This window comes from Piliocolobus tephrosceles, chromosome 5 (assembly GCF_002776525.5).
Source record: "Piliocolobus tephrosceles isolate RC106 chromosome 5, ASM277652v3, whole genome shotgun sequence".
Taxonomy (NCBI): Eukaryota; Metazoa; Chordata; class Mammalia; order Primates; family Cercopithecidae; genus Piliocolobus; species Piliocolobus tephrosceles.
Window position 1 is genome coordinate 17,746,422 of NC_045438.1, and position 26,712 is coordinate 17,773,133.

Sequence of the window (26,712 nt, forward strand, 5' to 3'; positions counted from 1 at the left end):
TTAGAATTCTCTGTATTCTGGTTACATTTATTAGGTGAGAAACTCGTTATAAAAATATCACCTTCCAAAGCCCTCCCAAAGATTACATTTCATCATGGGAAAATGATACCCACAAATTAAACTGCTATCCTAGGGTCCTGGCTGGACTCCACACAGGGAAGATGCTCCAGTCTCTGGCCATAGACACCATAGTGACATTCTTCCCAGGGCTTTACCTTCCCTCTTTAAGACAAATGCCAAGTAGGGTAAGAGCAAGGGCTCAGTACACCATGGGAGAGCACCACAGAGACCACTACAGGGACCACCATGGGAACCACCACAGGGAACACCAGGGAGATCACCATGGGAACCATTACAGGGACCACCATGGGAACCATCATGGGGACCACCATGGGACAACCACAAGGACCATCATGGGAACCACCACGAGAGGCTACCACAGGGACTACCATGGGAACCACCACAGGGACCACCACAGGGAGACCACCATGGGTACCACCTTGAGAGACCACCACAGGGACCACCATGGGAATCACCATGGATACCACTTCAGGGACCGCCATGGGAGACCACCACAGGGACCACCATGGGTACCACCTTGGGAGACCACCACAGAGACCACCACAGGGACCACCATGGGAACCACCATGGATACCACCTCAGGGACTGCCATGGGAGACCACCACAGGGACCACCACGGAGACCAACACAGGGACCACCAGGGAGATCACCACAGGGGACCACCCCAAGGAACATCATGGGGACCACCACAGGAGGCCACTATGGGGAATATCCGTGGGAGACCACAACAGGGACCACCCCAGGAACCACTATGGGGGCCACCACAGGACACCACCATGGGGACCACCACAGGAGGCCACCATGGGGAGTATCCATGGGGACCGTCACAGGGACCACCATTGGAGACCACCATGGGGGCCCACTATGTGAGACCATCACAGGAACCACCATGAAGGAGCACCACGTGAGATCACCATGGGGACCACCATGGGGGGGACCACCACGAGGGACCATCATGGCAGACACTCAGAACAATGGGAAGTGCGAGGGAGGAAGAATTGGTGATTAAAGTCCACCCATCCTAAGCACCCAACCCCTGGGTGACTGAGGTCACAGGGAACACCAGAGTCACCCATCGTCCAAGTGCCCTCTTGCCCTCAACCCACTGCAGGCAAACGCAGTTACCTGCACAATTGGATGAACTGAGACTTTGTGCAGATCTTGCTGTGAGGGCTCCTGGATCAGGCTTGAGGCCACAAAGCTGAATCCTCTAAACAGATGATGAGCATTTGCACTTGGGGGGACACCAGGAGAGTCTGCAGGTGACAGGGGCAGAGTTCAGATGCCATGAAAGCTGGGTGACCTTGGGGTGAAGTGATAGTGTGTGTGCATGTGGTATGTTTATGCAATTCATGTGTGCATGTGTGTGTATATGCACATGGTGTATGCCTGTGTTGGAGGAAAAGGTAAAAGGTAAAACAGACATGTAGAAATGCTGAACCAGATGAAACTACTTTCTTTTGGGTCGTGCTAATGATCTGATTTTTAAATGGCAAAAATACCCAGAACAAAAACTTTAGGATTATCATTGATGGCATCTTTTAGTTTGCTAACTTCTGAATTTACTCTATATTCTTGACCACAGTCCTCCACCCCTACCCACTTCCAGATTCAGTTAAGAAGGCACCGATGACCTCAGGATGGAATTGTCAGTGAACATGAATCCCGTATCCTTAGCATCTGGTCTCTAGGTTCCACAGGTCCCACCCTGTGCCCACAGCTGCATAACTGCGTGTGTGCTGTGCACGTGCTCTGCTCTTCAAGAGCAATGTGGCTCCTGTCCACAGCAAGGCAGAGTACAAAAGGAGTAATTCCCTTCCATTAAGATTTTTCTGATCTCTGTAAGATCTGTGTTCAAAAGCATGACTGCCGTGAGACTGATTCCATTTCAAGTTTATCATTAAGAAAAACAAAAGGATAAATGCCTCGTGGGGGAAAAAAATCTGCATCATACATAACAGATGAGAGGCAAAACTCTCTATTGCCCAAAAGCTCCCAGAGATCAATGAGAAAAGAGCAAAATACTCAAAGGAAGGAATTCTGACAGCTACCATAGGCACGAAAAGATGCCCAATCTCTCTACGGAGTGAGCCTACACATTTTTAAATAGGATAACACTTTTGCCTAATGAATGAACAAAAATGAAAGAAATCAATCGCATCTGGGTTTGGCCAGGCGGTGGACACTCTTATAATTGTAGGAGGGAGCATAACTGGCATAATCTTTTGGAAAGTCAATTGGCAACTTTTAAAGCTAACTTTAAAATTTGCATGTCCTCTGAAGACAACTTTACATCTAGGAATTTATCCTACAGAATTACTTTCAAAAGTGCACAGTAATAACAAATTGTAGATGACACAAACAAATGGAAAAACATCACATGCTCATAAATCAGAAAAATTAATATCATTAAAATGAACATATCACCCAAAGCAATCTACAGATTCAATGCAATCTCTATCAAAAAACCAACATCATTTTTCACAGAACTAGAAAAAACAATACTAAAGTTAACATGGAACCAACAAAGAGCCTGAATAGCCAAAGCACTTTTAAGCAAAAGGAACAAAGCTAGAACTAGAAGCATCACATTACCTGGCTTCAATTATATTACAAGGACATAGCAACCAAAATAACATGGTATTGGTATAAAAATAGACACACAGATTAATGGAACAGGATAGAAAACCCAGAAATAAAGCCACAAAGTTGACAAAAACTTTGTGGGGAAAGGACACTCTTTTCAATAAATGATACTGGGAAAATTAGTTTGTCATAAGCAAAAGAATGAAACTGGACCTCTATGTCTCACCATATACAAAAATCAACTAAGAGATTAAAGACTTAAGTGATGAAAGACCTGAAACAATGAAAATACTAGAAGAAATCCTAGGGAAAACTCTTTTGGACATGGGTCTAGGTAAACACTTCAAAAGTCTTTTCAGGGCCGGGCGTGGTGACTCAGTCCCAGCACTTTGGGAGGCTGAGGTGGGCGGATCACAAGGTCAGGAGTTCGAGACCAGTCTGGCCAACATAGTGAAACCCTGTCTCTACTAAAAATATTTTAAAAAATTAGCCGGGTGTGGTGATGTGTGCCTGTAATCCCAGCTACTCGGGAGGCTGAGGCAGGAAAATTGTGTGAACCCGGGAGGTGGAGGTTGCGGTGAGCTGAGATTGTGCCACTGCACTCCAGCCTAAGTGACAGCATGAGACTCCATCGCAAAAAAAAAAAAAAAAAAAAGACAGAAAAAGAAAAAGTCTTTTAAGACCAGCATAAGAAATCAACAGAATGAATGAACAACCTGCAAAATGGGAGAAAATATTTGCAAAGTATGCAACTGACAGGGGAGTAATATCTAGAATTTACAAGGAACTCAAACAACTCAACAACAACAAAATCAATAATTCCATTGAAAATTGACCAGAGGACATAAATAGACATTTTTCAAAAGAAGACATACAGATGGCCAGTGGCCAAACAGCATATAAAAAATGCTCAAGATCACTAACCATCAGAGAAATACAAATGAAAACCACAATGAGATATCACTTTATATCAGTGAGAATGGTTATTACTAAAAAGTCAAAAAAAAAAAAAAAAAAAAACAGATGTTGGTGAGGATGTGGAGAAAGGTGGTGGGAATATAAATTAGGACAACCTCCACGAAAAACATTATGGAGATTTCTCAAAGAACTAAATGGAACTCCATTCGATGCAGCAATGCCACTGCTGGGCATTGCCCAAAGGAAAAGAAAAGACACCCGCACTGTCTCAAAAAGACACCCGCACTTGCAAGCTTACTGCAGCACTATTCACAATCACAAAGTCATGGAATCAACCTAAGTGTCCATCAACAGGTGATTGGATAAAGAAAATGTGGTACATATACACAATGGAATACTATTTAGTCATAAAACAGAATGAAACCATGTCTTTTGCAGCAACATGGATGGAAATGGAGGCCATTATTTTAAGTGAAACAACTCAAACACAGAAAGTCAAACATCGCATGTTCTCACTCATAAGTGGGTGCTAAATAATGTCTGCATGTGGACGTCGAGTGTGGAGGGATAGAGAATAGAGACGTGGACAGGTGGGAGAAGGTGAGGGATGAGAAATTACTTAATGGGTACAATGAACACTCCTCAGGTGATGGTTACACTAAAAGCCCAGCCCTCACCACTATGCACTTTACCCATGAACAAAACTACATCCATACCTCTGACATTTACATAAATAAAAAATAAAATGGGCTGGGCATGGTGGCTCACACCTGTAATTGCAGCACTTTGGGAGGCTGAGGTGGGCGGATCACAAGGTCAGGACCAGCCTGACCATCATGGTGAAGCCCCGTCTCTACTAAAAATACAAAAATCAGTCAGGTGTGGTTGTCAGGTGCCTGTAATCCCAGCTACTCAGGAGGCTGAGGCAGGATAATCTCTTGAACCTGGGAAGTGGAGGTTGCGGTGAGCCGAGACTAAGCCAAGCCACTCCAGCCTGGGTGACAGAGCGAGACTCTGTCTCAAAACAAAACAAAACAAAACAAAACAAAAACAAAACAAAAAGCAAAGAAATCCCAAAGTACTTAGACATAAATGTAGAAAAAGTCTGTTTCAGTGATATATGTTACAGAAAAGAAAAAGGAGACACTAAATACTCCTCACTAAAATAATCATGGTTGTGCTCAACAGTGGCCCGTCTGTATCAGTATGCTTTGTAATGATTGCTGTGTGAGTCCTGCCACTGAGACCAGGGCCATCAGAAGGAGCTACAGCTGCACGGACTGACAGAGACATGGCTTCCTAATCGTTTGTCAAATTCAAAAAAGCAAAAAGCTGTTGAACAACATGAAGAACCCAAACATTATTTACAAAATTAAATATATATTAATATATATAATAGAATAGGATAACAGAATAGATTAATATATTAAAATAGAATATATATTACATTAAAATAGAATACTATAATACATTATATAATAGGTACATTTATAATATATGATAATACAATATGTAATTTTTCCTGAAAACACACATACGTAAAAATTTAAACATTCTTATTTATATATCTTTTAAGACTCCATGTACGTATAGGTGTGTATTTGTATATTCTAGAATTCTCTACCTGCAGGCTTTTGCCTGTTAGCACTTTCTCCCCCCCTCCTCTTTTAGTTGCTGTACTTTGAAAGGAAAAAAGTGCACCTAGTTCTGTTTTATCTCCTCACGGTGCGGCAGGTGTGTGGAGCTGGGAGGCGGCTGCAGAGAATGTGTTTTTTGTTTCTTAGCATCATATTTTGAGGCAACAGTTATGAGGGCAGCTGCTCCAAAGCCCAGGAGCCAGGCCCCAAGCCATGTGGGCCTCTGGTGCCAGTGGGGGCGAGGCCGTGGGCAGACGGATGACCCAGCACCCCACTGGTGCTTTTCCTGGGGTAAGAAGCTTCATGGACACACACTCACCTTCAGTGTCCTGAACCAAGAGGCAGCCAGAGCCAGGTGTCGGCCCTCAAAGGGGCCAACAAAGAGGCCTTCACAGTCACCCCTGGTAGATGCCCACACGACCCCTGGACTAAAGTGACCAGAGTTGGCTGTGTTTGCAAATAAACTTCCAACGCACCAGACTAGCAAAGCGTCATTAAAAAACCGAAGGCACACTGAGTGGTTTTCAGAAACTGAAATTCTGCAGCGCGACCCGGCAGAGAAGCTCTGGGCTTTCTGGGCGGCTCTGCGTCGCATTACGTGGAGCAGCTGGAGGAGGAGGCGCTCCTGCGACGCCGGGTTTGCTCTCTGCACAAAGTCTGGCTTTGAGGTCTGCCTCCTCCCAAAGATCCCCTGAGTTACCATGGGCCGCAGATTCTCCCCGGAAAAATGAAATACACACGGCTACATCATGGTTTAAGAAATCTTCAAACCTGGAGGCACTTTAATGTCCTGCCTTAGGGACTCGGACTCAGAGTTGGAGCTTATTCCAGGGAATCCGCAGGAGCCACAGAGTGTGAGGTGCTGAGCAAGAATTGGGAGTCTAATTTACAGCCTGTGGAGGAGTGTGTGTGGGGTGGGGGCACAGGCCACGTTAACTTGACAGATACAGTTTCATTGGTGAATGGAAAATCTGTAATTCCAGTAAGCAATGTCTTCTAACCAACCAAGAGGCATGGAAGATACAGCCACAACCTTCCGTGGCCAGAGAACTTAGGCCTCTCCCCACACAGACCAAGGAGAGCCTGTGGAAAGGGTAAGAGTAACAGCAATCTACTGAAGGCCAAGTGGGTCTTCACCGAAAGTTAAGAGGCTGATATTTGGTCGCTGTGGCTAGCTAGTAAGGAAATGACAGGTGGCCTAAATAGAATTTGAGTACTTTTTTTTTTTTTTTTTTGAGACGGAGTCTCGCTCTGTCGCCGGGCTGGAGTGCAGTGGCCGGATCTCAGCTCACTGCAAGCTCCGCCTCCCGGGTTTATGCCATTCTCCTGCCTCAGCCTCCGAGTAGCTGGGACTACAGGCTCCCGCCACCTCACCCGGCTAGTTTTTTGTATTTTTTAGTAGAGACGGGGTTTCACCGTGTTAGCCAGGATGGTCTCGATCTCCTGACCTCGTGATCTGCCCGTCTCGGCCTCCCAAAGTGCTGGGATTACAGGCTTGAGCCACCACACCCGGCAATCACCTGAGGGATGCTGATTTTCAGCCCAGTATTTAAGAAGCGCAAAAATGTGAGTTAGATAAAAAGAGATGTAGAATTACAGTAATTACAAATAACCTCTCATGGTCCTGTAGATATTTCCTGATGTGTGGAGTCTGCCTGATCAGTTTTAAATCTTAGATTGGCATCTCCAGCTAAGCGGCATGCTCCATTGGGCAGCCAGCGTGTGATCAGGGAACAGAAACCAGTTTGAGCACTGGCTGAAGTTTAAGAAAAGACTAAAAGCCTAACTACAAGAAATTCCCACTGTGTGTCCAGTAAAGGATCTGTAGCTTATCCATTGCTTCAGAGTCACATTTCTACAGCTGCTCATTCACCCAGCCATGTGCTCAGCTCACATGCTTAGAAAATCCTACCCTCCTATACAAATCAGAATGAGTTTAATGTGTCTTTAGCACTTCAATTACTACCTACCTCAAAGGCAAACGGTGGTGGGATAAATTCAGTGAAACTGATTGGAGAACTGGAAACACTAAGGAATAAAAAAGCCAATTCTGAATAGTATTGGAGTGCAATGTGTCTAATTATGTTTTCCTCAGGCTATTATTAAAACAAAATGGAATTCTCTAGATGCTCAAAAAAAGCTTCTGGTTCCACTGGCCAACTAGGTTGGGGTTTAAATTCTTCATGGATAAGATAAAAGGCATGTCCATGTGAATATTAGAGTTGACTGTATTAACATTTTCTGACCAAGCAGCACAAACATAGACTTGCTTTCCACATTTTAAACACACAGCCCCACACGGCGGCACCTCATGAGGACGTGTACGCATTCTGTTAGGGACCATATGGTCCTTGTGGACTCAGGGACAATGATCTCGTGGTCAGACCTAATTGCCTCTGAGCTCCTCTTACATTCAAGTTAACAATAGGTTGAGAAATATCATGACTTGCTTGGGTGACCTATGGGCAGAGTCAGGATGGAATCCCCAAATCCTGCCCCCTCTTTTCAAACTCAGAAACTGAAAAGTAATCCTGTTCTGTGAACTGGGTTAATTTTGTCAATGGGAAGGACCAATCCCAACACACAAATACTTTCTAAGGAAGCTGAGAATGGGGTAAGGTGAAAATCCCACGATCACTTATTGGAGAGAGCAGACCCACAAGTGTTTTCCAAGGCAGCCTCATTACATCACAAATCAGTGATGAACCAAAGCTACAATGACAGTTTTAATTCTACCTGGGGACTGCAGGAGGACCCAAAAGAAGTAACTGAACAGTCGGTGACATGACTCCCCAGTTAACAGTGCCCGGAATCAGCTTTATTCCTGTTCTTGGTACCAATGTAGCCTGGGTCAGGAGCTGGCCCAGGCCCATCAAAAGTCCCACTAAAAGCCCCACGACCCTCCCTATCTGCACAAGCTCACATCCACCTCAATGTACTCATCTGGGTATGGGAAACAGGGATTTCACCAACAGCCTGAATCCGGAGGAACAAAGTGGATTCTCTAACTTCATCTACTTGACATTTTGTGGTTGACCATCTATTTGTTTCCTGATTATCTTTTAAAAAATAAGAAAATTTCAGATTCAAAAGCAGTGAGAAAAAAAAACAGCAAATCCCTGTAGATTCAAAATGCAGCCTGGCTACCAGCTCTCTGGACTTGTCCCACTTATGTCTACAGAAGGAGCTTGTGGATGGTTTTGCACATAACCAGCATACTGTTAGTGTTGTGGACTGAATTATGTCCTTCCCAACTTCAAATGTTAAGGCTCTACCCCCCAGTGTAATTGTATGTGGAGACAGGACCTTGATATGGTTTGGCTCTGTGTCCCCACCCAAATCTCAGGCTCTGTGTCCCTACCCAAATCTCATCTTGTAGCCTCCATAATTCCCATGTGTTGTGGGACAGACCTGGTGGGAGATGACTGAATCATGGAGGTGGGTCTTTCCCATGCTGTTCTCATGATGGTGAATGAGTCTCATGAGATCTGAAGGTTTTAAAAACGGGAGTTTCCCTGCACAAGTTCTCTCTTTGCCTGCTGCCATCCACGTAAGATGGGGCTTGCTCCTCCTTGCCTTCTGCCACGATTGTGAGGCTTCCTCAGTCATGTGGAACTGTAAGTTCTTTAAACCTCTTTCTTTTGTAAATTGCCCAGTCTCAGGTATGTCTTTATCAGCAGTGTGAAAACAGACTAATATAGGCCTTTAAGAGAATAACTGAAGTTAAATGAGGATAAAAGTGTGGGGCCCTAATCCAAGAGGACTAGTGTCCTTATAAGAAGACAGAGAGACACCAGAGCTCAGTCTTGCTGTCTTTGCACACACAGAATAAAGGCCACGTGGGGACACAGCAAGAAGGCAGCCGTCTGCAAGTCAAGGCGAGAGCCCTCACCAGGAACCAACCCTGTCGGTATCTTGAACTTGGACTTCCAGCCTCCAGACTATGAGAAAAAAAATGACTGTTGTTTAAACCACCCAGTCTGTAGTATTTTGTTATGATAGCGCTATCAGACCAGGATAATTACCATATAAAAAAGCAAACTTTAATTCATTAATATCCCAAAAAAGATAACTTTTAAAGGGAGCTGACGAGTTCTGATGAAATTTGCTAGACCCCAAGAGTAATTTCAGACACACCAGGAGACCAAATTTATGCATCCATTTGCTATGCTATTTAGTAGCCGATACAACTTTTCAAATGGGTTTCTGTTTTTTGCATGAATAATATCTATAGCTCCCAAATCCACACACGTAACTGACAGCCTTCCCTCCCCGTAAATGCACTTTAATTGAAAGAGGGATTTTAATTGCCTCCAGTTTCTCTTCTTGCTCTTGCTGTGTGTCTCTCTGACACAGGAAGTAACTGGACTGGTGACTTGCAATAAGAGAATTCATAGGACACCTTCATCATTTCCAAGGTGGAGGTTGCGTAGGGAACAACAGAGAATTGGGGCTATCACTTAAACCTTTATCACTGAGCAGAGAAAACAACAACAACAAAAAATCCAAACACAATGGACAGTTATTTTCCATGAAAAGAATTCTTAAGCATGGGAATCTCTTGTTCCTAGGTATCAGTCCCTAAGGGGTCAGGTGGGAGAAGCCACCAATAGAGGGAACCACTGTGGCACACACCTGTGGGCGTCCGTGCTGTGAACTCGGGGTCAAAGTGGAAGGTGTCCTCAGGCCTGCCCACTGCTGGTTTGAATGGTGGCTTGATCTCCTTCCGGTACAGCTTCTATTAATACAAGGAAAGCAAGACAGGGCGCTGAGAATGCACAGACAACGCCACAGAACACTGGGGACAGAGAATCCTACTGTGGGGAGGGAAGGACGTTCTTATCAAAGACTGCATCGGCCTTGTGGATTACAAGGGATTTCTAAATACTCTGAAATATAGATGACATATACAATATATTAATATGGGTAGTATTATAGATAATATAGCATAAATAATAACTGTATTATAGAAAGATATAGAAAAGGCATAGTTTGAGGTATGAGGGTTTGGGGACGTGCCAAGCGTTTTTCATTTTAGGGCAATAGTTTTCTAGTTTCTTCTTGGTAGTAGAATCTTTTTTTCCAGGTAAAATCATAGAGGACAGCCACCACTTGCCCCCACTGGGGATGGCAGTGAAGAGGCTGTGTGGCTCTCTCCTCCCTGCCCTGGGACTTTGGGGCTAGCACCATGAACTTCAGCTCCGCGGGACACTGTAACAACCGCCGACCCAGGGCCACCCCAGGGTGCTCCCTCGCCAGTGTCTCAGGGCCTGCGCTCTGGGGGCCTTGGCACCTCTGCCAGAAACCTGCCTTGGGTGTCAGAATGAGGGCGCTCAGGCTCCTCGACAGGAGGACGCCTGCATCTTCAGAGAACCAGCCCTTCCCACGGCCCCCTCTGGGCCCAAACTTATTTCCCAAACAGGACCTTGGACAGAAGGCACAGGAAGTCCACAGCCCTTTGTGCTCCGGTCTCAGAGCTGCCCACCTGACAAAGCTTTCCAAAGCCGAGATGTGTTGTTTTCAATCCTCTAGGGCAACAACACATTCTATTGGGATAATTCAATGTAAGGAAACAACGCACGGGTATCTGGAACCTGGCGTGGTCCTCAGGTGGGTGATGCTGTAGGTGGTGCTCAGATGGAGGGAGCTGGGGGAGCCCAGTCCTGAGAGAAGTGGGGAGGGGGAGGGGTACTGCAGGGAGGGCTGGGGCCTGGGGCCTGACCAGAAGGCTGAGCTGGGCAGATTCAGTAGAGGACGCTGAGTTTAGTCAAATCACCCTGATGACAGAAGGCACAGGCCATGCCAGTGTGCTGAGGGGCCAGCCTGGTAGTTGGTAGGGCAGCAGCAGGGCAGGGCCAGGCTGGGGTCTTGCCCCAACTGAGCATGGGGTTTCCTTAATCCCGCCTGGTGAGGGTCCCCGTGGCGTTCGCGGAAAACATCCAGCCCGGGATCCTCTCTTGGGCACTTGTGCGTGACCATCTGGAGCTCAGTTCTGGAGTCAGGGACCCTCATGGCCATGCAGCTCTGGAAAATGGACGCAGTGACTCCAGCTGAAACCTGTTCTACATTTCTCAAGGACATTGGAAAGCAAATTTCAACACCTCCTCCGATGAGGCCCAACGGGAAGGGAGAGGAGGGAGGAGGGAGGAGGGCGTCTGACATCCGGGTCCCACCTGGGGCACACCCTGCTCTGCTTATCCGGGAGCACCTGGGTCAGAGTCCAGGGCCCACAGCTACTGCAGGAGGACTAGGTGCCAACGGACGCCCCCGAGCTCCCACGGGGGCTTATCAGGCAGCAGGATGTGCCCTGATTTACAAGAGCTCAGGGCATGCACGCGGGAGCCATCAGAGGAGAAACAGGATTGAATTCAGCCCCTAATTATTTGGCTATTTCCTGCCCTGGGGGCATGGTTTCCATTAGGCACTGAATTACTCTTCAAGCCATTTTCAGAAATGAAAAGATGCTACTTTCTGCAGTGAGGCACAGGACAGGTGGGAACAGTCTCCCTGGACGCACGTGCTTGCCCGAGGAAGTCTCCTGAGCGGGCAAGCCCAGGCCATTGGGTGCCACGAACAGGCCAGTGCAGCTCGTTCGCTACCCAGAGAGTCCTGAGAGCCGGGCTATTAAGAATCCTACTGAAGTCAAAATCACATCCTCCCTCTGTGTGACAGCGAGTGAGGGAGAGAGATGGAGAGAGAGACAGAGAGACAGGGAGAGAGGGGGAGAGAGGCGGGGGGCGGGGGAGAAAGAGATGGAGTGGTGAGGAGGGGAGAGAGAGGGAGGGGGAGGGGGAGAAGAAAGAGAGGGAGATGGAAAGAGACAGCGCACACACTAGCTCGATCCAGCACAGAGCCAGGCCTACTTTTATTATGAGGAGGAATTTATTTACACAAGAGATTTCCATTAAAAACAAAATAAAATACAAACGGGTTGTCACGTATTAATTCTACCATGAAGTATTTACCTCTGGAACGCAGGGGCCCACATGGCCCCTCTGGCTCCTCTCCTCCATGCCAGCTCTTCCTCCGCTGCCCTGGGGACCCATCTTGCCCACCCCTGGCCCTACCCCGCCATAGTCTCTGATAAAACATCCCCAGAGCCTGGTGCCCAGTGCTTCTTCATGGAGGGGTTTTGCCCCCACTGGGACATTTGGCAGTGCCCAGAGACACTGCTGGCCGCCACACCTGTGTGACTGCTGCAAGATCCCAGGGAGTGGAGGCCAGGGTGTGCAGAACCCACCCACCCGTAACAGCCCCACCACACAGCATCGCACAGGTGCCACCCAGGCTGAAGGTGGGAGACCCTGACCCTGCCTGCTTCCTTCTCTCTCTCACCCTTCCTGCCTTGTTTCTGCTCCAACCCTCGAAAGTGTAACGTCAACCAGCTTCTTCAAGGAGGACCGGATGTTGAGGTGACTGGCCACTGTCCTTGGAACCCCTTCCCCTCCCCATGGAAACCCCGGAGTGGCAGGGCTGCAGGCTCTGCCTGGCTTCCTGCAGACCACATCCTTCCCCTCCTCATCCACCCATGGGGCACGCACCACAGCCTCGCTTCACACAAGCTGTCCAGGAAAGCACAGGCTCTATCTCTGACCACCCTGACTCGGGAGGCTCACCCCTGGAGGCTGTCACCTTCCCGCCTTCTGAGTCAGATTCACAGCCCAGCGCTGGTACTGCTGTGACCTCCTCTGGGCTGAGGCCATCCCACTCCTTTAATACGAAGAGTCTGCTGTGAAGTCAGGTACCCGTTCCCTCCATCCCAGGACACTGCGCCTGGTGGCGGGGCTCAGACGTCCCCTGGGCTCTGCCGCATCTGTGCCTAGCCCAGTGCTGGGAGTCACCCAGGATGCCCAGGGAGGAGGTCCTGAGCCCAGGTGGTCCTGCAGCACTTTTGTACAACACCAACAGCTCCTCCTCACACGGCCGCAGGAGGAAGCCCGCCTCTGCTTTCCCCGTGCTTGCCACCCCTCGGCTGTGAGCCCAGGCTTTCAGCCCACAGACCCCAGCAAGACCAGAGGGAGGCATGCGTGTGAGAGTGGACGGAGCGCTTGCCGAGGGCCAGGGCCTTCCTTCTGTGCCGCAGGAGCCTTCAGGCAACTGTCCACCCCGTAACACGGGTTCGTGTGCCAACTGTGGCTGTGAGCACAGCCTGTTCACTGGGGCCTCCAGACCACCATGCCCCATCTGCCAGAGGCTGCTGCGTTTTCACCCTGGTCTGGGCCAGGCAGTGAGGTTCTGTGCAGGGCGCCTGGGGCTAACTGGAGCCAGTCACTTTGGCCCTTTGGACGGCTTAAGGCCGATGGATCAATGTCTTCCTGATGCTACATAAACATTTGGAAGGTGCTAATACGTGTTATTACTATGTATGCTTTTTCTTTCCATTTGCAAACCTAAGAATGGGTTTGAGGCTTTGGGGGAGAAGTCATCTGGCCTCTTGCTTTGTATGTAAATCACTGCAGGCAGGGTTCTGTTGAGAGTGAAACAGCAGCAGCATCTCACCTGGGATTCTGAGCTTGGCGAGACAGACACTAGCAGTTCTGCCCTGGATCCCCCCTTTCTGAGACTCTGGAATAATTCATGCCAAAACCGACAGAGAGAAAACACAGTCTCATGATCAAATTCGCAAGCACATTTAAAATCATCTCATTTGTCCCAAGATGTCAGAATGACACAGTGTGGCCACAGTGCTGAAATGAATTTCACGGGAAACAAGCGCACGTGAGGAAGCCCGGAGCAGGCCCTCTATTTATACCAAAGACCTTCAGCTAAGTCAGAAGAGGACAGAGACAGCAACAGAAAAGCGGGAACTGGGTGATGACATAGGAAATACGTGCTAATTTGGGGTCTCAGACCCTAACATCTGCCTTCTGCAGACAGTTTTGGTTTCAGGCATTTTGGAATTAATACGCTCCAATAAGGCAAAGGGCACATTTATAGATTATTCCTAAAATAGTAACGCAAAACGATGCAGACCAGAGGACAAGATGGAAAGTGCCGCAGGAAGAATCGAAACGATTTTCAAAGTGTCAGGATGGGTGTGACAGGTCAGTGGCTCATGGAGCAGGACTGTGCCTGCAGTTCACCCGGCTGTAGGTGGGTCCAACAGAAGAAGCACCTGGACTTAAAAGCTGCTAAACCAAAGGGGGATGATTCATTGCACAGAGTCCGTGCTGCGTTCCCTGAAGGGGGAGTGCTCCTGGTGTATATAATGTAGGAATAAAAGGATAGAAATCCCGCTACTGGCAATGGGAGCAACGGCTACATGGAGACACCTGTGCTGTGAGGCCCTGACCTGCAGCCTACAGCTCCCAAACCGCCAAACCACTCTCTGTGCCATACTCTGCAAATACGCCCCTTGTGGGCAAGACCAGAGTGGCCTGAAGACCCGGAACCCACCCTCTGCTCCTGCCAGGACACACAACAGCCAAGTTCAGGGCACACCCCACGTGCTGCCAGATCACCGAGCGACCTCGAGCTTCTCATTGTCCTGTGCCTCAGTCTCCTCTACAAGTCTCTCCCATCTCACAGCATGACAGCTAATGATGTGCTTGGAAGGGTTTCAGACTGTACAAAGAACATAAACATGAGTTACTAGTATTGATCACTAATAACCAATAACAGTGATAATAAGGGTCAGTGTGACACTAGGGGTCTAGGCTCTGGACAGAGTTCCAGAAAAAAAGATGTCCCTCTCCCCGATGACTGTGTGTCTCCAGCATCATCATTCGCTGCCTGTAAAAATATTTGCGGTTCCCTGGGTCCCCCTGCAAGGGACGCCAGGCTGGGCTGGGAGCCATCCTCAGACTGGCTTGTGCTGTCTGCAGTGATTAACTTTTACGAAGCTTTTTTTGGGTTCGTGCTAATTCTGTGTTCTCAGCATGCTTCAGCCATGGGGGAAAAACCAACACAGCTTCTATCGCTGGCCTCTACCGTATCCTCTGCAGAGGTTTGTAGTTGATCATTAACTCGTGGCTTCTTACTCAGCTCATCAAGCAGAGCTGGCCTTCAGAAGGAACGGCTCCTGTGTAGACATTCACTTGCTCATCTCTGAAGCTAAATTAAAAGGCAGCAGCCCACACCTCCACTGTTCCCACACTTGCTGTCAGCAGATGGTCCTGCTCCAGCAGGCCACTGAAGACCCTGGGGACAGTAGTGGGATGATAGGTGTTTACTTTAAAAAAATAAAATAAAAATAAAAGATCTGCTGGCAGTATCAGGTCACAGACGGCAGCAGAAAGCAAAATAAATATCCTTATATTTTCCCAGTTGGATCCTGAGGCAAGCCCTTGGGTGAAGTACCCAGGCAAAAATCTAGTGGTTAGGAAATGTCTTCCCATCCGTCCTTACAGAGTGTCTGCATTGCAGAGCGAACGGCTTTTGGTGTTAACAGTTCCTGCAAATGAGGCTGAACTGTGGTTTTCAGCTATCTGAGCCGCTGAAAACCTGAATGGGGACATCTGGAAAAATACATCATGAAGTAAAATTACCTCTTAAATAAATACCTTTAAACATCTTGCATTTTAGCCCCTGCTTTCTGAAGAATGGGATGATGGCTTGCCTGGATGTGTTATCTGGGTTTGAGGTTAGCCATGAAGACACATGGGCTGCTGCTGGGGCCGCAGACACAGAAGAACACACGGGCAGACTCGACTCATGAGAGAGGATCAGCTGAGATGGGGGGACCACTGGACTCATCCTGATCTTGACAGCTTCTAAGACCATCGTGGTCCTGAACACGTGTGTTTTCATGCCCACACATCTTTGTTGGGAGCATCCTCCTTCTCCTCCTTCTGCCCCTCTGCTGGTTAATTCCACGTGCCCTCTTTCAGGCATCATTTCTCTCTCTTTCTGCTGGCCACTTTCACTGTGCATGCACCTCTTCCATTGGTGGATGATGGCATTATGGAACAGCAGACTCCTCAGTCTGTGGGCAGCTGGAGGACAGGGCTCTGCCTTCCAACTGTTACGTCACGGACATGGACACTTTGCTGGTGCACGACCACGGTGAGCACCAAGCGTTATTTATCAAATGCATGAATTAATGCAGAAGTGATGTTTCTGAGCTCCTCTGCCACTCACAGGCTGTGTGGGTTCAGGGCACTGGGCAGAATGAGAGCCTGCCATTCCTCTAGCACTGCTGCCTGCCTTCCTCTGGCAAGTACAGACATGAAGTAAACATGTCTGGTTCTGATCCATCATAAGGACCTCTCTCAAAACCAAAACAAAGCCAAAATCAAATCAAATTAAGTGCTAAGAGCAACAAAAGGAACATCTCAGCCCTGATTCTAGTCTGATTACTTTGAAATGATGCAGAAATGCCACCTTCTTGGGCTGTGTTTGCTCTCCAACCACAGGGAGACCAGAGCACCCCGAGCAGAGGCACTGTGTAGAGAAGGCTCTTATTGCCACAGGAAAAAGGCAGCTTCTGCTCAGAGCTCGCTGGACCTCAGCATTCTGCAATGCACATTAATCTAATTTTTCATAGTTTTCCAAATCCACCGTATTGTTAAAATTCCAGGCATCTCACAAGGTTGTCTTAGCAAGTGTGTAAGCCCTTCTGGGCCATGGATACTTCGGAGTGGCTGCACTCTTGGCTGAGTCCTCTGTGTTGGGCTGTGTCACCTGGGGCTTCGGTGTGGAGAGACTTCTCTTTCCTCCCAACTGCAGCCCTCAGGGTCTCCCATCCCAGGCTGCTGCCCTGCCCCCCTGCAGCTCTCCCTCCAGCCCAGCAATCCTGGTTCTCCATTCTCCCAGGCATGGTCTTTGGAGGAAGGACTACAGTGTGACAGCGAGGAAATGGAGGGGCAAGTCTCCCTTGACAGCTGTGACTCCTGTCTTGAGAGTCTCACTCATTCATTCACTGATTCACTCACTGACTCAGTCACTGACTCATTCACTCACTTATTCACTGACACACTGACTCATTCACTTATTCATTTGCTCATTCACTCATTCCTTCACTCATTCACTCACTCCCTCACTCATTCACTTAATCATTCACTCACTCCCTCACTCATTCACTTACTCAATCATTCACTCACTCCCTCACTCATTCACTCACTCCCTCACTCACTCATTCACTCACTCCCTTACTCATTCACTCACTCATTCACTCACTCATTAATTCACTCACCCACTCATTCACTCCCTCCCTCATTCGCTCCCTCCCTCACTCATTCACTCACTCATTAGCTCACTCACTCCCTCACTCATTCACTCATTCACTGACTCATTAACTCACTCACTCACTCCCTCACTCATTCACTCACTCATTTACTCCCTCCTTCCCTGACTTATTCATTCACTCACTCACTGACTCATTCACTCACACATTCACTCACTCACTAGGGATTCATCAAGTGCCTCCTTTGAGCCAGGCCCCGTTTTAGAGCTGTGGGTTACATCTCTAAGCCACAGATTCCTGATCTTGCAGCTTACATTCTAGTGGCAGCAGACAGAAAATAATAATAAACATCAGAAACACACGTATTATGAGGCAAGTCAGAAAGTGGTAAGGGATACGAAAACAGAGCAAGGCCAGGGGGCAGGGGTGCTGGAAGAGGAGCCACAGTTTGGAAGAGCTGCAGGACAGGTCTCAAAAGACGATACTGAATGGAAGACTGGAAGGTGGAGACAAGTGAGCCCTTGGGGGACTTGGGCACGAGGGGCCTGGGAAGCCAGACCAGCTGGAGCCAGTGCTGGCGGGTGGGGGGGGAACCTGTTCCATGGAGGCGTGGGAAGGAGGCTCCGGGAGAATGGGAGGGGTGACGCGTGGCTGTCCCGACCACTTTCCCGTGCTTTTCCATCTGTCCCCAGCTGCATCCTCCTCGTCAGCACGGTGTCCTCCTGTGACATGTGCAGACTCATCTGTCCACCGCCTTTCTCTGCCAAGTCATCACAAGCCCCACGGAAGCAGGACTTTGTTCCATCCATGGCTCTATCCCCAGCCCTGGAAAGTGCCTGAGATTGGGATGCCCAGCAGAAAGGGGTGGATAAATGGAGAAGCAGATCATGCAGGGAGGAGCTATGTGGTCCCACCTTGACCACTGGCAGGTGGGGGAGGGGATGCAACATGCTGTGACCCCCTGAGGGGCAGGCGTCGGGGTTCTGGGCATGGTGCTGTGCTAACCATCCACAGGCTAACACCCAGGTCCATTCTCCATGAAACAGGCCTGTCTGAGATCTAAATGCCATGTAAGGTGAAGTCTCCATAGAAAATATATTCCAACGCAGAGTCGACTAACAGTGACCTTAGGTGCCTGTCTGTGAGGTGAGCACAGCCTGAGCTTCTGATAAGCCTAAATTTTCAGGGAAGCTAAGTAAGAGACTCCAAAGGGAGGCCTTGGTTTTCATTTCTTGGAGGTCCTGGTTGGGAGGCACAGATGTCCTGAAAGTTTGCATGCATTTCTCTAATCTTATTTTTGAAAAGAAGTCTAATCTTACAAAAGTTCTTTAATCAGAACTGTCAAACCAGGTCTTAAAAAGTTATCACTCTTTCCCAGCTTGAGTGCTTTGCTGGGGCTCAGGCTGAAGGAAGAGGAGAGCCGGCTGGTTTCATCCAGCACTGGTGTTACACATTCCCAGAGGAGAGGTCTGGGGCTGCAGGTGGGGCCCACCTGTCAGCCACAGGCGCCACCTCTTCACGAAATGTGTGGAGGCCCCAGACTCCATGAGGACATAAAGAAGAGAGAGGAAAGGGAAAGCAGATAATGAACTCTATACCATAGAGGGCATTTACATCTTAAGAAGTATTCCATTAAAATCCTTTGAGGTTGATTTGTTAGGTCAGGAAAAGAAAATCCCAACATAATTGTTTTTGTGTTAACCCAAAGGAAAGAACTGAAAGCAACTGATAGGAAAGGAGGTATTGCCTTCCTCAGATGGAAAGAACAGCCTCCGAGTTTTAGCTGCGAGAATTCCCTGCGTGGGCGATACGTCAGACGCTGACAGCTTCACCACTTGGAGTTGGTGTCTTGGCAGAAATAGGCAACTGACACTTGTAGCTTGGTGAAAGGTGAGATACAAGAACTTCTTAGACAATGTCCAGCCTGGCCCAGAAAACCGGAAATGGCGCCTTTACTAGTAACTCCACTAACAGAAGCTCCAGTTTATTCTAACAACTCGACACTTTTTTGTTTGTTTGTTTGTTTGGTTTTTTATGTGACTTCCACGTGGGCATCAGCCTGACGAACGATGGAAAATGCAGTATCGAATCTGGGCCTGCCCAGAGCCCCAGCACTAAAAGGTCCCGGTTGAGCAGCTCGCCAGGACTTTTGCCTGCTCAGCCCTTGGGGTTAGAAGACAATCGCTCCTGGAGCAATCGGGAATGTACGGGGCTTCGAGAGGCCGGGGAGTGGGTGCAGGGAGGACAGAAACTTCAACAGAGGACAGAAACATCGACTTTGATGGGCAGAGGAGAGTAGGAGGAAAGCTGAGGGGACTTCAGGCCTCGAGCTGGAGGGAGGGGCACTCACACGTCGGTGCCTCCCAAGTTGCCAGCCTGCTCAGCAGGGTCCTGGGAGCTCCCTGCCCCCAGGTGGCTTATCTGCATTCACCTCCGACCTACTTGTGACCCGGACAGTGAGGACCCTTTGCACCAAGCCACGATGTTCCCTCCACCCACTTCCGTGTCATGCGTGTGCAGATGGGGACCGTGGCATGCAACTTACGTTCCAGTCTATGGTCACAAAGAAGGGATGGCGCTTAATTTCCTCCACTCCATCAATGCCAGCACCTGTCACAACACAGAGATGATCATCAGAACAAATCCAAGATGGGGTTCTCTGACAGTTTCCAATGCAGCAGCATGGGGGGTGGGGCTGTGTAGAGGCAGGGCTGTGGGAAGGACCCCATAGGCTGCTCACTCCTGCCCAGGGCACCTGCGCACCCGCCGATGTCCCCAGCTCAGAAAGCCACAACTCAGCTCCGAGGGCTTGTGAGGCAGAAGCGGCCTGGGGCTGGGGTGGGCGAAAGAGATAGTAAAGAGAGGCATGGGACAGGCCAGCCAGGTGCTGCCTGCTGCATGTGAGGGCTGCCTGGCACCCCCGTCATGCCCAGGAGCTTGAGGTGCCTGCGAGTGTGAGCACCAGGTGGACCTCCCAGGAGGCTGGAGGGGAAGGCACAGAGCAGAGTTCCTGGCAAAGCTGCCACAGGGATTAACTAGGGAGGGAAGAATTCCAGGAAATGAAAGGGGTTGACAGGACTGAGTCCCGGAAGAAGGCGGAGCCCAGCCTCCTGCCCACACTTGGCCACCCCTGAGCCTGCTCTGGGAGGTGACTGTTTTTACCTGGAGGCTACTTACAAAAATCTCTGCTTTGTTCCGTTATTTCTACCTAACCTCCTGCCTTACTTTTTTGCTTACAATCCTAAGGCGCTGGGGCAGAAACGCGGGAGGGAGTAGTGGGCGGCCACGGGGGGCCCTTTCGGGCAGCATGATTCTCTAACGGTGGATACATGTCTACTCATTTGCCAGAAATCATCACTGTCCCCCAGAATGAGCCCAGTGTGGACAAGGCCTTTAGTCAGTAGCCCAGATCATCGACTGCAGAAGCGCACCCATTCATGCAGGCACTACTGTTAGGGAAAGCTGTGGGGCAGGGAGTGAGTGGTCTGTGGAAACTTGCTGCAGTTTCTGTTCAGTTTTTCCGTAAACTTAAAACTGTTCTGAACACAAAGTCTATTCATTCAAAACAAAAGGTCACAAAGCTCTAGGACTCTGTGTTTTCTCCAGGACGGGACGGCTGCAGAGGAGCCCCTCCTCCTGGGTCACGAGTCCGAGAAGAGGCGGGCTTGGCTGGAAGCAGCAGCGGAGGCAGTGGCCGGGGAATTCCTGCCAGCTCCGGGCCTAGGTCTGGGGAGGGTCTGATCCCTGGGGCCCGGCTCCTCTGTTCTGCAAGCTGTGTTCCTTTCTGCTGCCAACTCCTAACGGCCCTCCTCCAAATCAGAGCCTCCTGTGCCATGCATGCCCCTTTGTGGAGCCCTCCTCACATCCAGCTCTCACTCCTGTAGTTAAGGGAAGAGTGGGGCTGCCTGGGGATGCTGTGGTCAGCACAGGCGCGGCCCGGCCTGTCCTGCTGTGAAGCTGGGCTGGGGTGGCACAGGTCACCGGGAGTCACAGGAGATGGCGCCATCGTGGGCTGGACCTGGCCCATGTCCTGACTCCTCCTACCCCTCCATTCCGTACTCTGGGCAGTGACGTGGGGGCGGCTCGGGAGCTGCGGTGGCCTCGGAAAGCCCCTCTAGGTGGTCAATGGTCCGGAGACAGTCCCCTTACCCTGGAAGTTTGGCCAGGGCCGTGGTGCTAGGAAAGAACCCACAAACTAAATGCCCCTGAAGGCACTCTCACAGCACTCTCAGTTTCGTGTTATTCACACTTTGACATGAAAGTCCACCTACAAGGAATTAGACGAAGAGTGCACATTCAGGAGTTTCTCCTTCCATGAGGACGCAGGCTCATAGGACAGACATAGCACACGGACATCTCAGTCATCCGATGCACAATCGCTGTTCCCATTTAAAAGACGAGGAAACTGAGGCTGACACAGGTCAGGTAATTTGTTCAAAATCAATCCAGAGGTTACAAGTTATAGGTACCAGGTGTGGAGGCACATCTCTGAAACATAGCCGAGGTGCCCGATCTTCTGAAGTGTCTTTCCCCTGACTCCCTGCTGAGGCCTCTCTGGGTGCCCCAGTCTATCTCCTTTGTTCTCCTCTAAACCCTGAGCCCAGGGATCTGATCCCAGGCCTTTGCAATCGCAGCAGCTGGCATGAGCCTTCGCAGGCGCACCAATGGCTGCTGTAATGAAATTTCCAGAGTGGCAGTCTTCCAAAGAGCCCTCCCCATGTGCCCATCCTGTGTGCAGGCCTCCTTCGATGATGACCAGAACTCCGGGTTGAAGAGTCCTTCTGGTCATGATGATTAACAGGAAGACCTTCCTCTGAAGTGTGCCTCTGCCCTACTCTTTTGTTTGGTGACTGTTGGACGCATGGCCAGAAGGACTGTCAAAAGACTGGTGACTGGAACAAACAGTTCAGAGGCCCTGGTACATGCAGGGCTGTGGCATCTTGTTGGCTGTACTTCTTTGGAGTATCTATTTCACATTTTGTACCTGCTGTATTTCCTTCTTATTCATCATTTGCAAATATGGTCTGCAGGAGTTTTAGAAAGTGAGGCGCAGAGGAAATAGAGGTATTGGTATAACTACTATGTAACTGGTATGTGCTGGGTTTACCTGGATCACTGAAATCAACACATTTCTATCTTTACCTCCTTTCCCCCAAGGCAGTAAGATTTTGCACCATGTTCGTATTTTAAGGCCTCAGCAAAAAGAGTCGACAGGGGAATAACACTCTGGTTATTACTAAAAAATTACAGGTGTTCCAATTGTAAGAGGGAAATATGAAATAGAAGGAGGATTTGTGCACTCAGTGCTTTGAAACCTGCGTCAACCCTCCCAGGGCAGTCAGGTTTATTATTTTTGTTAAAATAGGTGACTTTGCACTCGGCTCCCCTTTTTTATCTACACTGAACACACAGGACAAATGACGGTGAGCGGAGTTCTGGGCGGGGAGAATCAGAAAGTATCAGACTGGTGCTGGAATCATGGCTGACACGTTATGGGATGCGGATGACAGGCACCGAGTCTTCCTTGGTTCTAGAGGGCTGCTGCCATTCATCCAGATCACGAAGCACTGACAAGAACAGCGACAGAAACTGCAAACACAGAAGGCCGGAGTTCCCTCCTGTTAGGCTAAGGGATTCGTCATTAAGTTCTTTAATGCAGGGTAAATAGGAGTTCAAGGTTCAGGGGAACAGAAGATTCAAGAATCACACTTTTTCTCTGTAGTAGTAACACCTAATCTTGTTTGTTTAAATGGCTTGTGGTCTATCTCCAAATTGGGGCACCACCTAATGTGTTTATCTGGGTTGTGTCTCCAATTGCTGTGCTCTGGTTAAGGGTGTAATTCTGCAACCAGTTGGAACTCTCACATCAATGACTAGTTTTAAAGCACAGTGCAGTGCCTGTGAGAGGATTTATTTTTTTTTTTATTTTGGGGGGACTCATTCTGTCACCCAGGCTGGTGTGCAGTGGCATGATCATGACTCACTGCAGCCTCAATTTCCCGGGCTCAGGTGATCCTCCCAGCTCAGTCTCCTGAGTAGCTGGGACTACAGGCATGTGACACTACACCAGGGTAATATTTTATATTTTTTGTAGAGATGGGGTCTCACCATGTTGCCTAGGTTGATCTCAAAGTCTTGAGCTCAAGTGATCCACCTGCCTGGGTCTCCCAAAGTGGTAGGATTATAGGTATGAGTCACTGTATGGATGGTTTATTCTTTCATTGCACCGATTCTATCCAGCTCTTCTACTTCATCTTTTTCACGAGGTAAGCCATTCATTTCATTGTGGGGCTTCTAAATTCTCAGTGGGTGATTCCCAAAGGGTTTTGGTATCTGCCAAAAATCTGTGCATTGTGTCTTTATATCTACAGAGAGCTTTGGGAGATGGTTAATTCATGGTTTGGGACACCTTTGCAATATTTTCATTTTCGTTGTTTTAGTGTCACACAAACCCATCTCCAACACTTCTGGGAACATTCAGCAGAAGCTTACCGGCTGCCTCCTGAGGTGTATTACATACTACAAGCTTCTCCTAACTGGCCCACCATGTCCAGCCTATAACCGTCCGGGGCAACTTCCATGACTGATTTAAATACTAGGTCTGCTTTTCAACTTCTTCATCACTTACAGGTTATCTATACATTATTTGTTTAAAAGTTGTTTTTTTTCTTTTTTTTTTTGCCAATTTGAAATTTCATCTATTTCATGTTTACACCCTTTGTCAGAGAGTCGCTTGTGTCTCACAGAACTCAGCCGGCTGGGAGTCAGGGATAGGCTGGGGGCTCAGGCTTGAGCGGTGCGGGAGTGAGATCTCCAGGCAGGCCCTGGGCATGGGTCTCTCGCAGCTCCCTAGGGCTGGTTTGGGGCTGACTAGCTCCAGGTGAGGGTGGGACTATTTGCCTGGTCTTCAGCAACCATCAAAGCCTGGCTTATGACAGGCAGTCCCAGCAATGCCAGCGGAAACTGGGATGAGGACCAGAATGGGCCACATTTGAAGTCATTAAAAAGACATCATCTGGAGATCAGTTCTGGACAAGAAAACAGTAAGAAGAGCAACGGAAAACCCTCTGCCCGTGCATGCGCTGTAGGCAGCGGGTGTGCTGTGAAGACAGCAAGCCCGGCTTAGGTGATGGGCGTTGATTTGCTGTGCTATTTTTATGCTCATCAGCACTTCACATTCCTTTCTAACCTTTCCCTCACTTTAAACTTTCCCCTGGGAGTCTCAGAATATCTCAGGAGTTTCTAGGAGAAGCTACAGATGCTCATTAGGAATGAGCTAGAAAGCTGTCCGCTTTGGAAAAAAGGAAGATTTGGAGGTAGGCTCAGGAACTTTTATACTCACTGCAACTCCTCCTGTCCGGGGGAAAGTCAGGGGATAACGAACACCGGTGTTGAAAAGCCCAGCAGTTCCTGATCTCAGCGCAGGATACATTTACAGCTGTTTCTAGACATCACTATGGTATAAACTTCTATCAGAAACGGAAGTCACTGAAGCAGCAAACACCACACCCATGGTTTAGCCCTACAAAGCCTGTTCAGCAGAAGCATCGCCCACATCTGCCAGCCTCTCCCGTCTCAGCTGGAAGCAGCGCCAAGTGCAGAGGGACCGAATGTCCTGCTGAGCCTATCTCTGCAGAGCTTCTTCCCAGAGCTTACTCCTGATGCTGCCTTGGTCCATGCTTACAGGGTGCGGTGCCGAGGGCGCTGGCCCGGAGCCCCTTTCTCACTCTTCTTTCATTCCATTCTTTGAAATTCCTGAATTTGCAAATCACTCAGAGTGGCCTTGCTGTTTGCTATCAGAGATTTCATGAGCACGAGGGCCACATTTTGGCTTCAAGGGACCCCAGAGCCTAGCCCACGAGCAAGGGAAGGCATGGGCCAGACTGCTTATCATCCACTCACGCTCGCTCCTGAAGAAAGCACCCAGCGTCTGCCCAAGAGCCATGAGAAAGGGGCAGCAGGTGATGCTGGTGACAGGTGGTGGCTCCAGCCACAGCGAGGTGGCAGCTAACTGCCAGGGGGTGGCCCACGGCGGGGCACGTGCTAGCACATCACAGAGAAGTCTCTGGCATTGAACGTTTCTCCCTAAAACAACTTTTTAAAAACTGGGGTTTCAATCATACAAATAATACATATTGGCAGAAAAAGTCCAACTACTGGCGTAAACGAGGTGAAAGGAAAAGCTCCCCTTCTGCCCGTCCCTCCAGGGAGAAGCGCCCGCTGTAACAGCTGCTTGCCTGTGTTTGCAGAAGTTTTCTTTGCTTACCTCCCTTGCTTCTAAAAACACAAACAGGATCATTCTGAACGTTCTGTGCTGCAATGCGCTACTTGTACTTAACACTTTCTTTTTATAACTTACACATCCTTCCATGATAGTGCATGCAGACTGACCTCACTTTTCTTTTTTTGTTGTTTTTGAGATGGAGTCTCTCTCTGTCACCCGGGCTGGAGTGTAGTGGCGCGATCTCAGCTCACTGCAAGCTCCACCTCCTGGGTTCACGCCATTCTCCTGGCTCAGCCTCCCGAGTAGCTGGGACTACAGGCACCCGCCACCTCACCCGGCTAGTTTTTTGTATTTTTTAGTAGAGACGGGGTTTCACTGTGTTAGCGAGGGTGGTCTTGATCTCCTGACCTCGTGATCCTCCCATCTCGGCCTCCCAGTGCTGGGATTACAGGCTTGAGCCACCGCGCCCGGCCAACCTCACTTTTCAATACTCATATAGTATCCCTTGTGTAGACGACGGTAATTCAGTGAACTGTCCCTGGGTGATGTGGGTTTCAGCTTCTCCTCTCTCTCTGTGCACTTGTGTGAATGTATTTGAAGAATGTATTATTGGAGGTGGAATTACTTGGGTGAGATGCATGTACTTTAGTTCTGTAGAGATTTTTCAGGTCGACTTACGAAAAGTGGGACAAACACACCCCTTCACCCGGAAGTTGGGAAACCGCTCGCCCATCGCCAACAACGGGGGCTGCCAAACGTGTGCCTCTGCGCTGACTTTAACTTGAGAGGTAAACATGGCCTAGACCTCCTCGAAGATAGTAAGGACGTGAAATATCACGAAGAAACTGTACAGGTACCGGCTGATTTGTGAAAGCTGTGTGTGAAAGCACAAAAACATTCACGGAAAGCAACAAGTGGCACGCTTTAAATAGCCCCTTCATAAGACAGGGAGGGCTTTAGGAAAAATCCTCAACTCTCGCTAGATGTTTTGGACCTGACAAGCAAGCATCTTATATTCCTTAAGATTGTGATTTTATGTGTGTGTGTGTGTGTGTATATATATATATACAGTTTTTTTTTTTTTTTTTTTTTTTTTTTTTTCAGACAGAGTCTTGCTCTGTCACCCAGGTTGGAGTGCAGTG

At 48.8% G+C, this 26,712-nt stretch overlaps 1 protein-coding gene across 5 annotated transcripts in view; it reads right to left on the minus strand.

Moving 5' to 3' along the window:
* The window catches only part of RPS6KA2 (ribosomal protein S6 kinase A2), a 440,283-nt gene that overhangs the window by 36,423 nt on the left and 377,148 nt on the right, over positions 1–26,712 (minus strand). For all 5 annotated transcript variants that reach the window (XM_023223586.2, XM_023223589.2, XM_023223591.2 and 2 more), the window contains 3 exons: positions 19,892–19,956; positions 9,858–9,960; positions 1,207–1,337 (listed from right to left, as the gene is read on the minus strand). In XM_023223586.2, the coding sequence (XP_023079354.1) occupies positions 1,207–1,337; positions 9,858–9,960; positions 19,892–19,956 (299 nt within the window). The remainder of the gene's footprint in view (positions 1–1,206; positions 1,338–9,857; positions 9,961–19,891; positions 19,957–26,712) is intronic.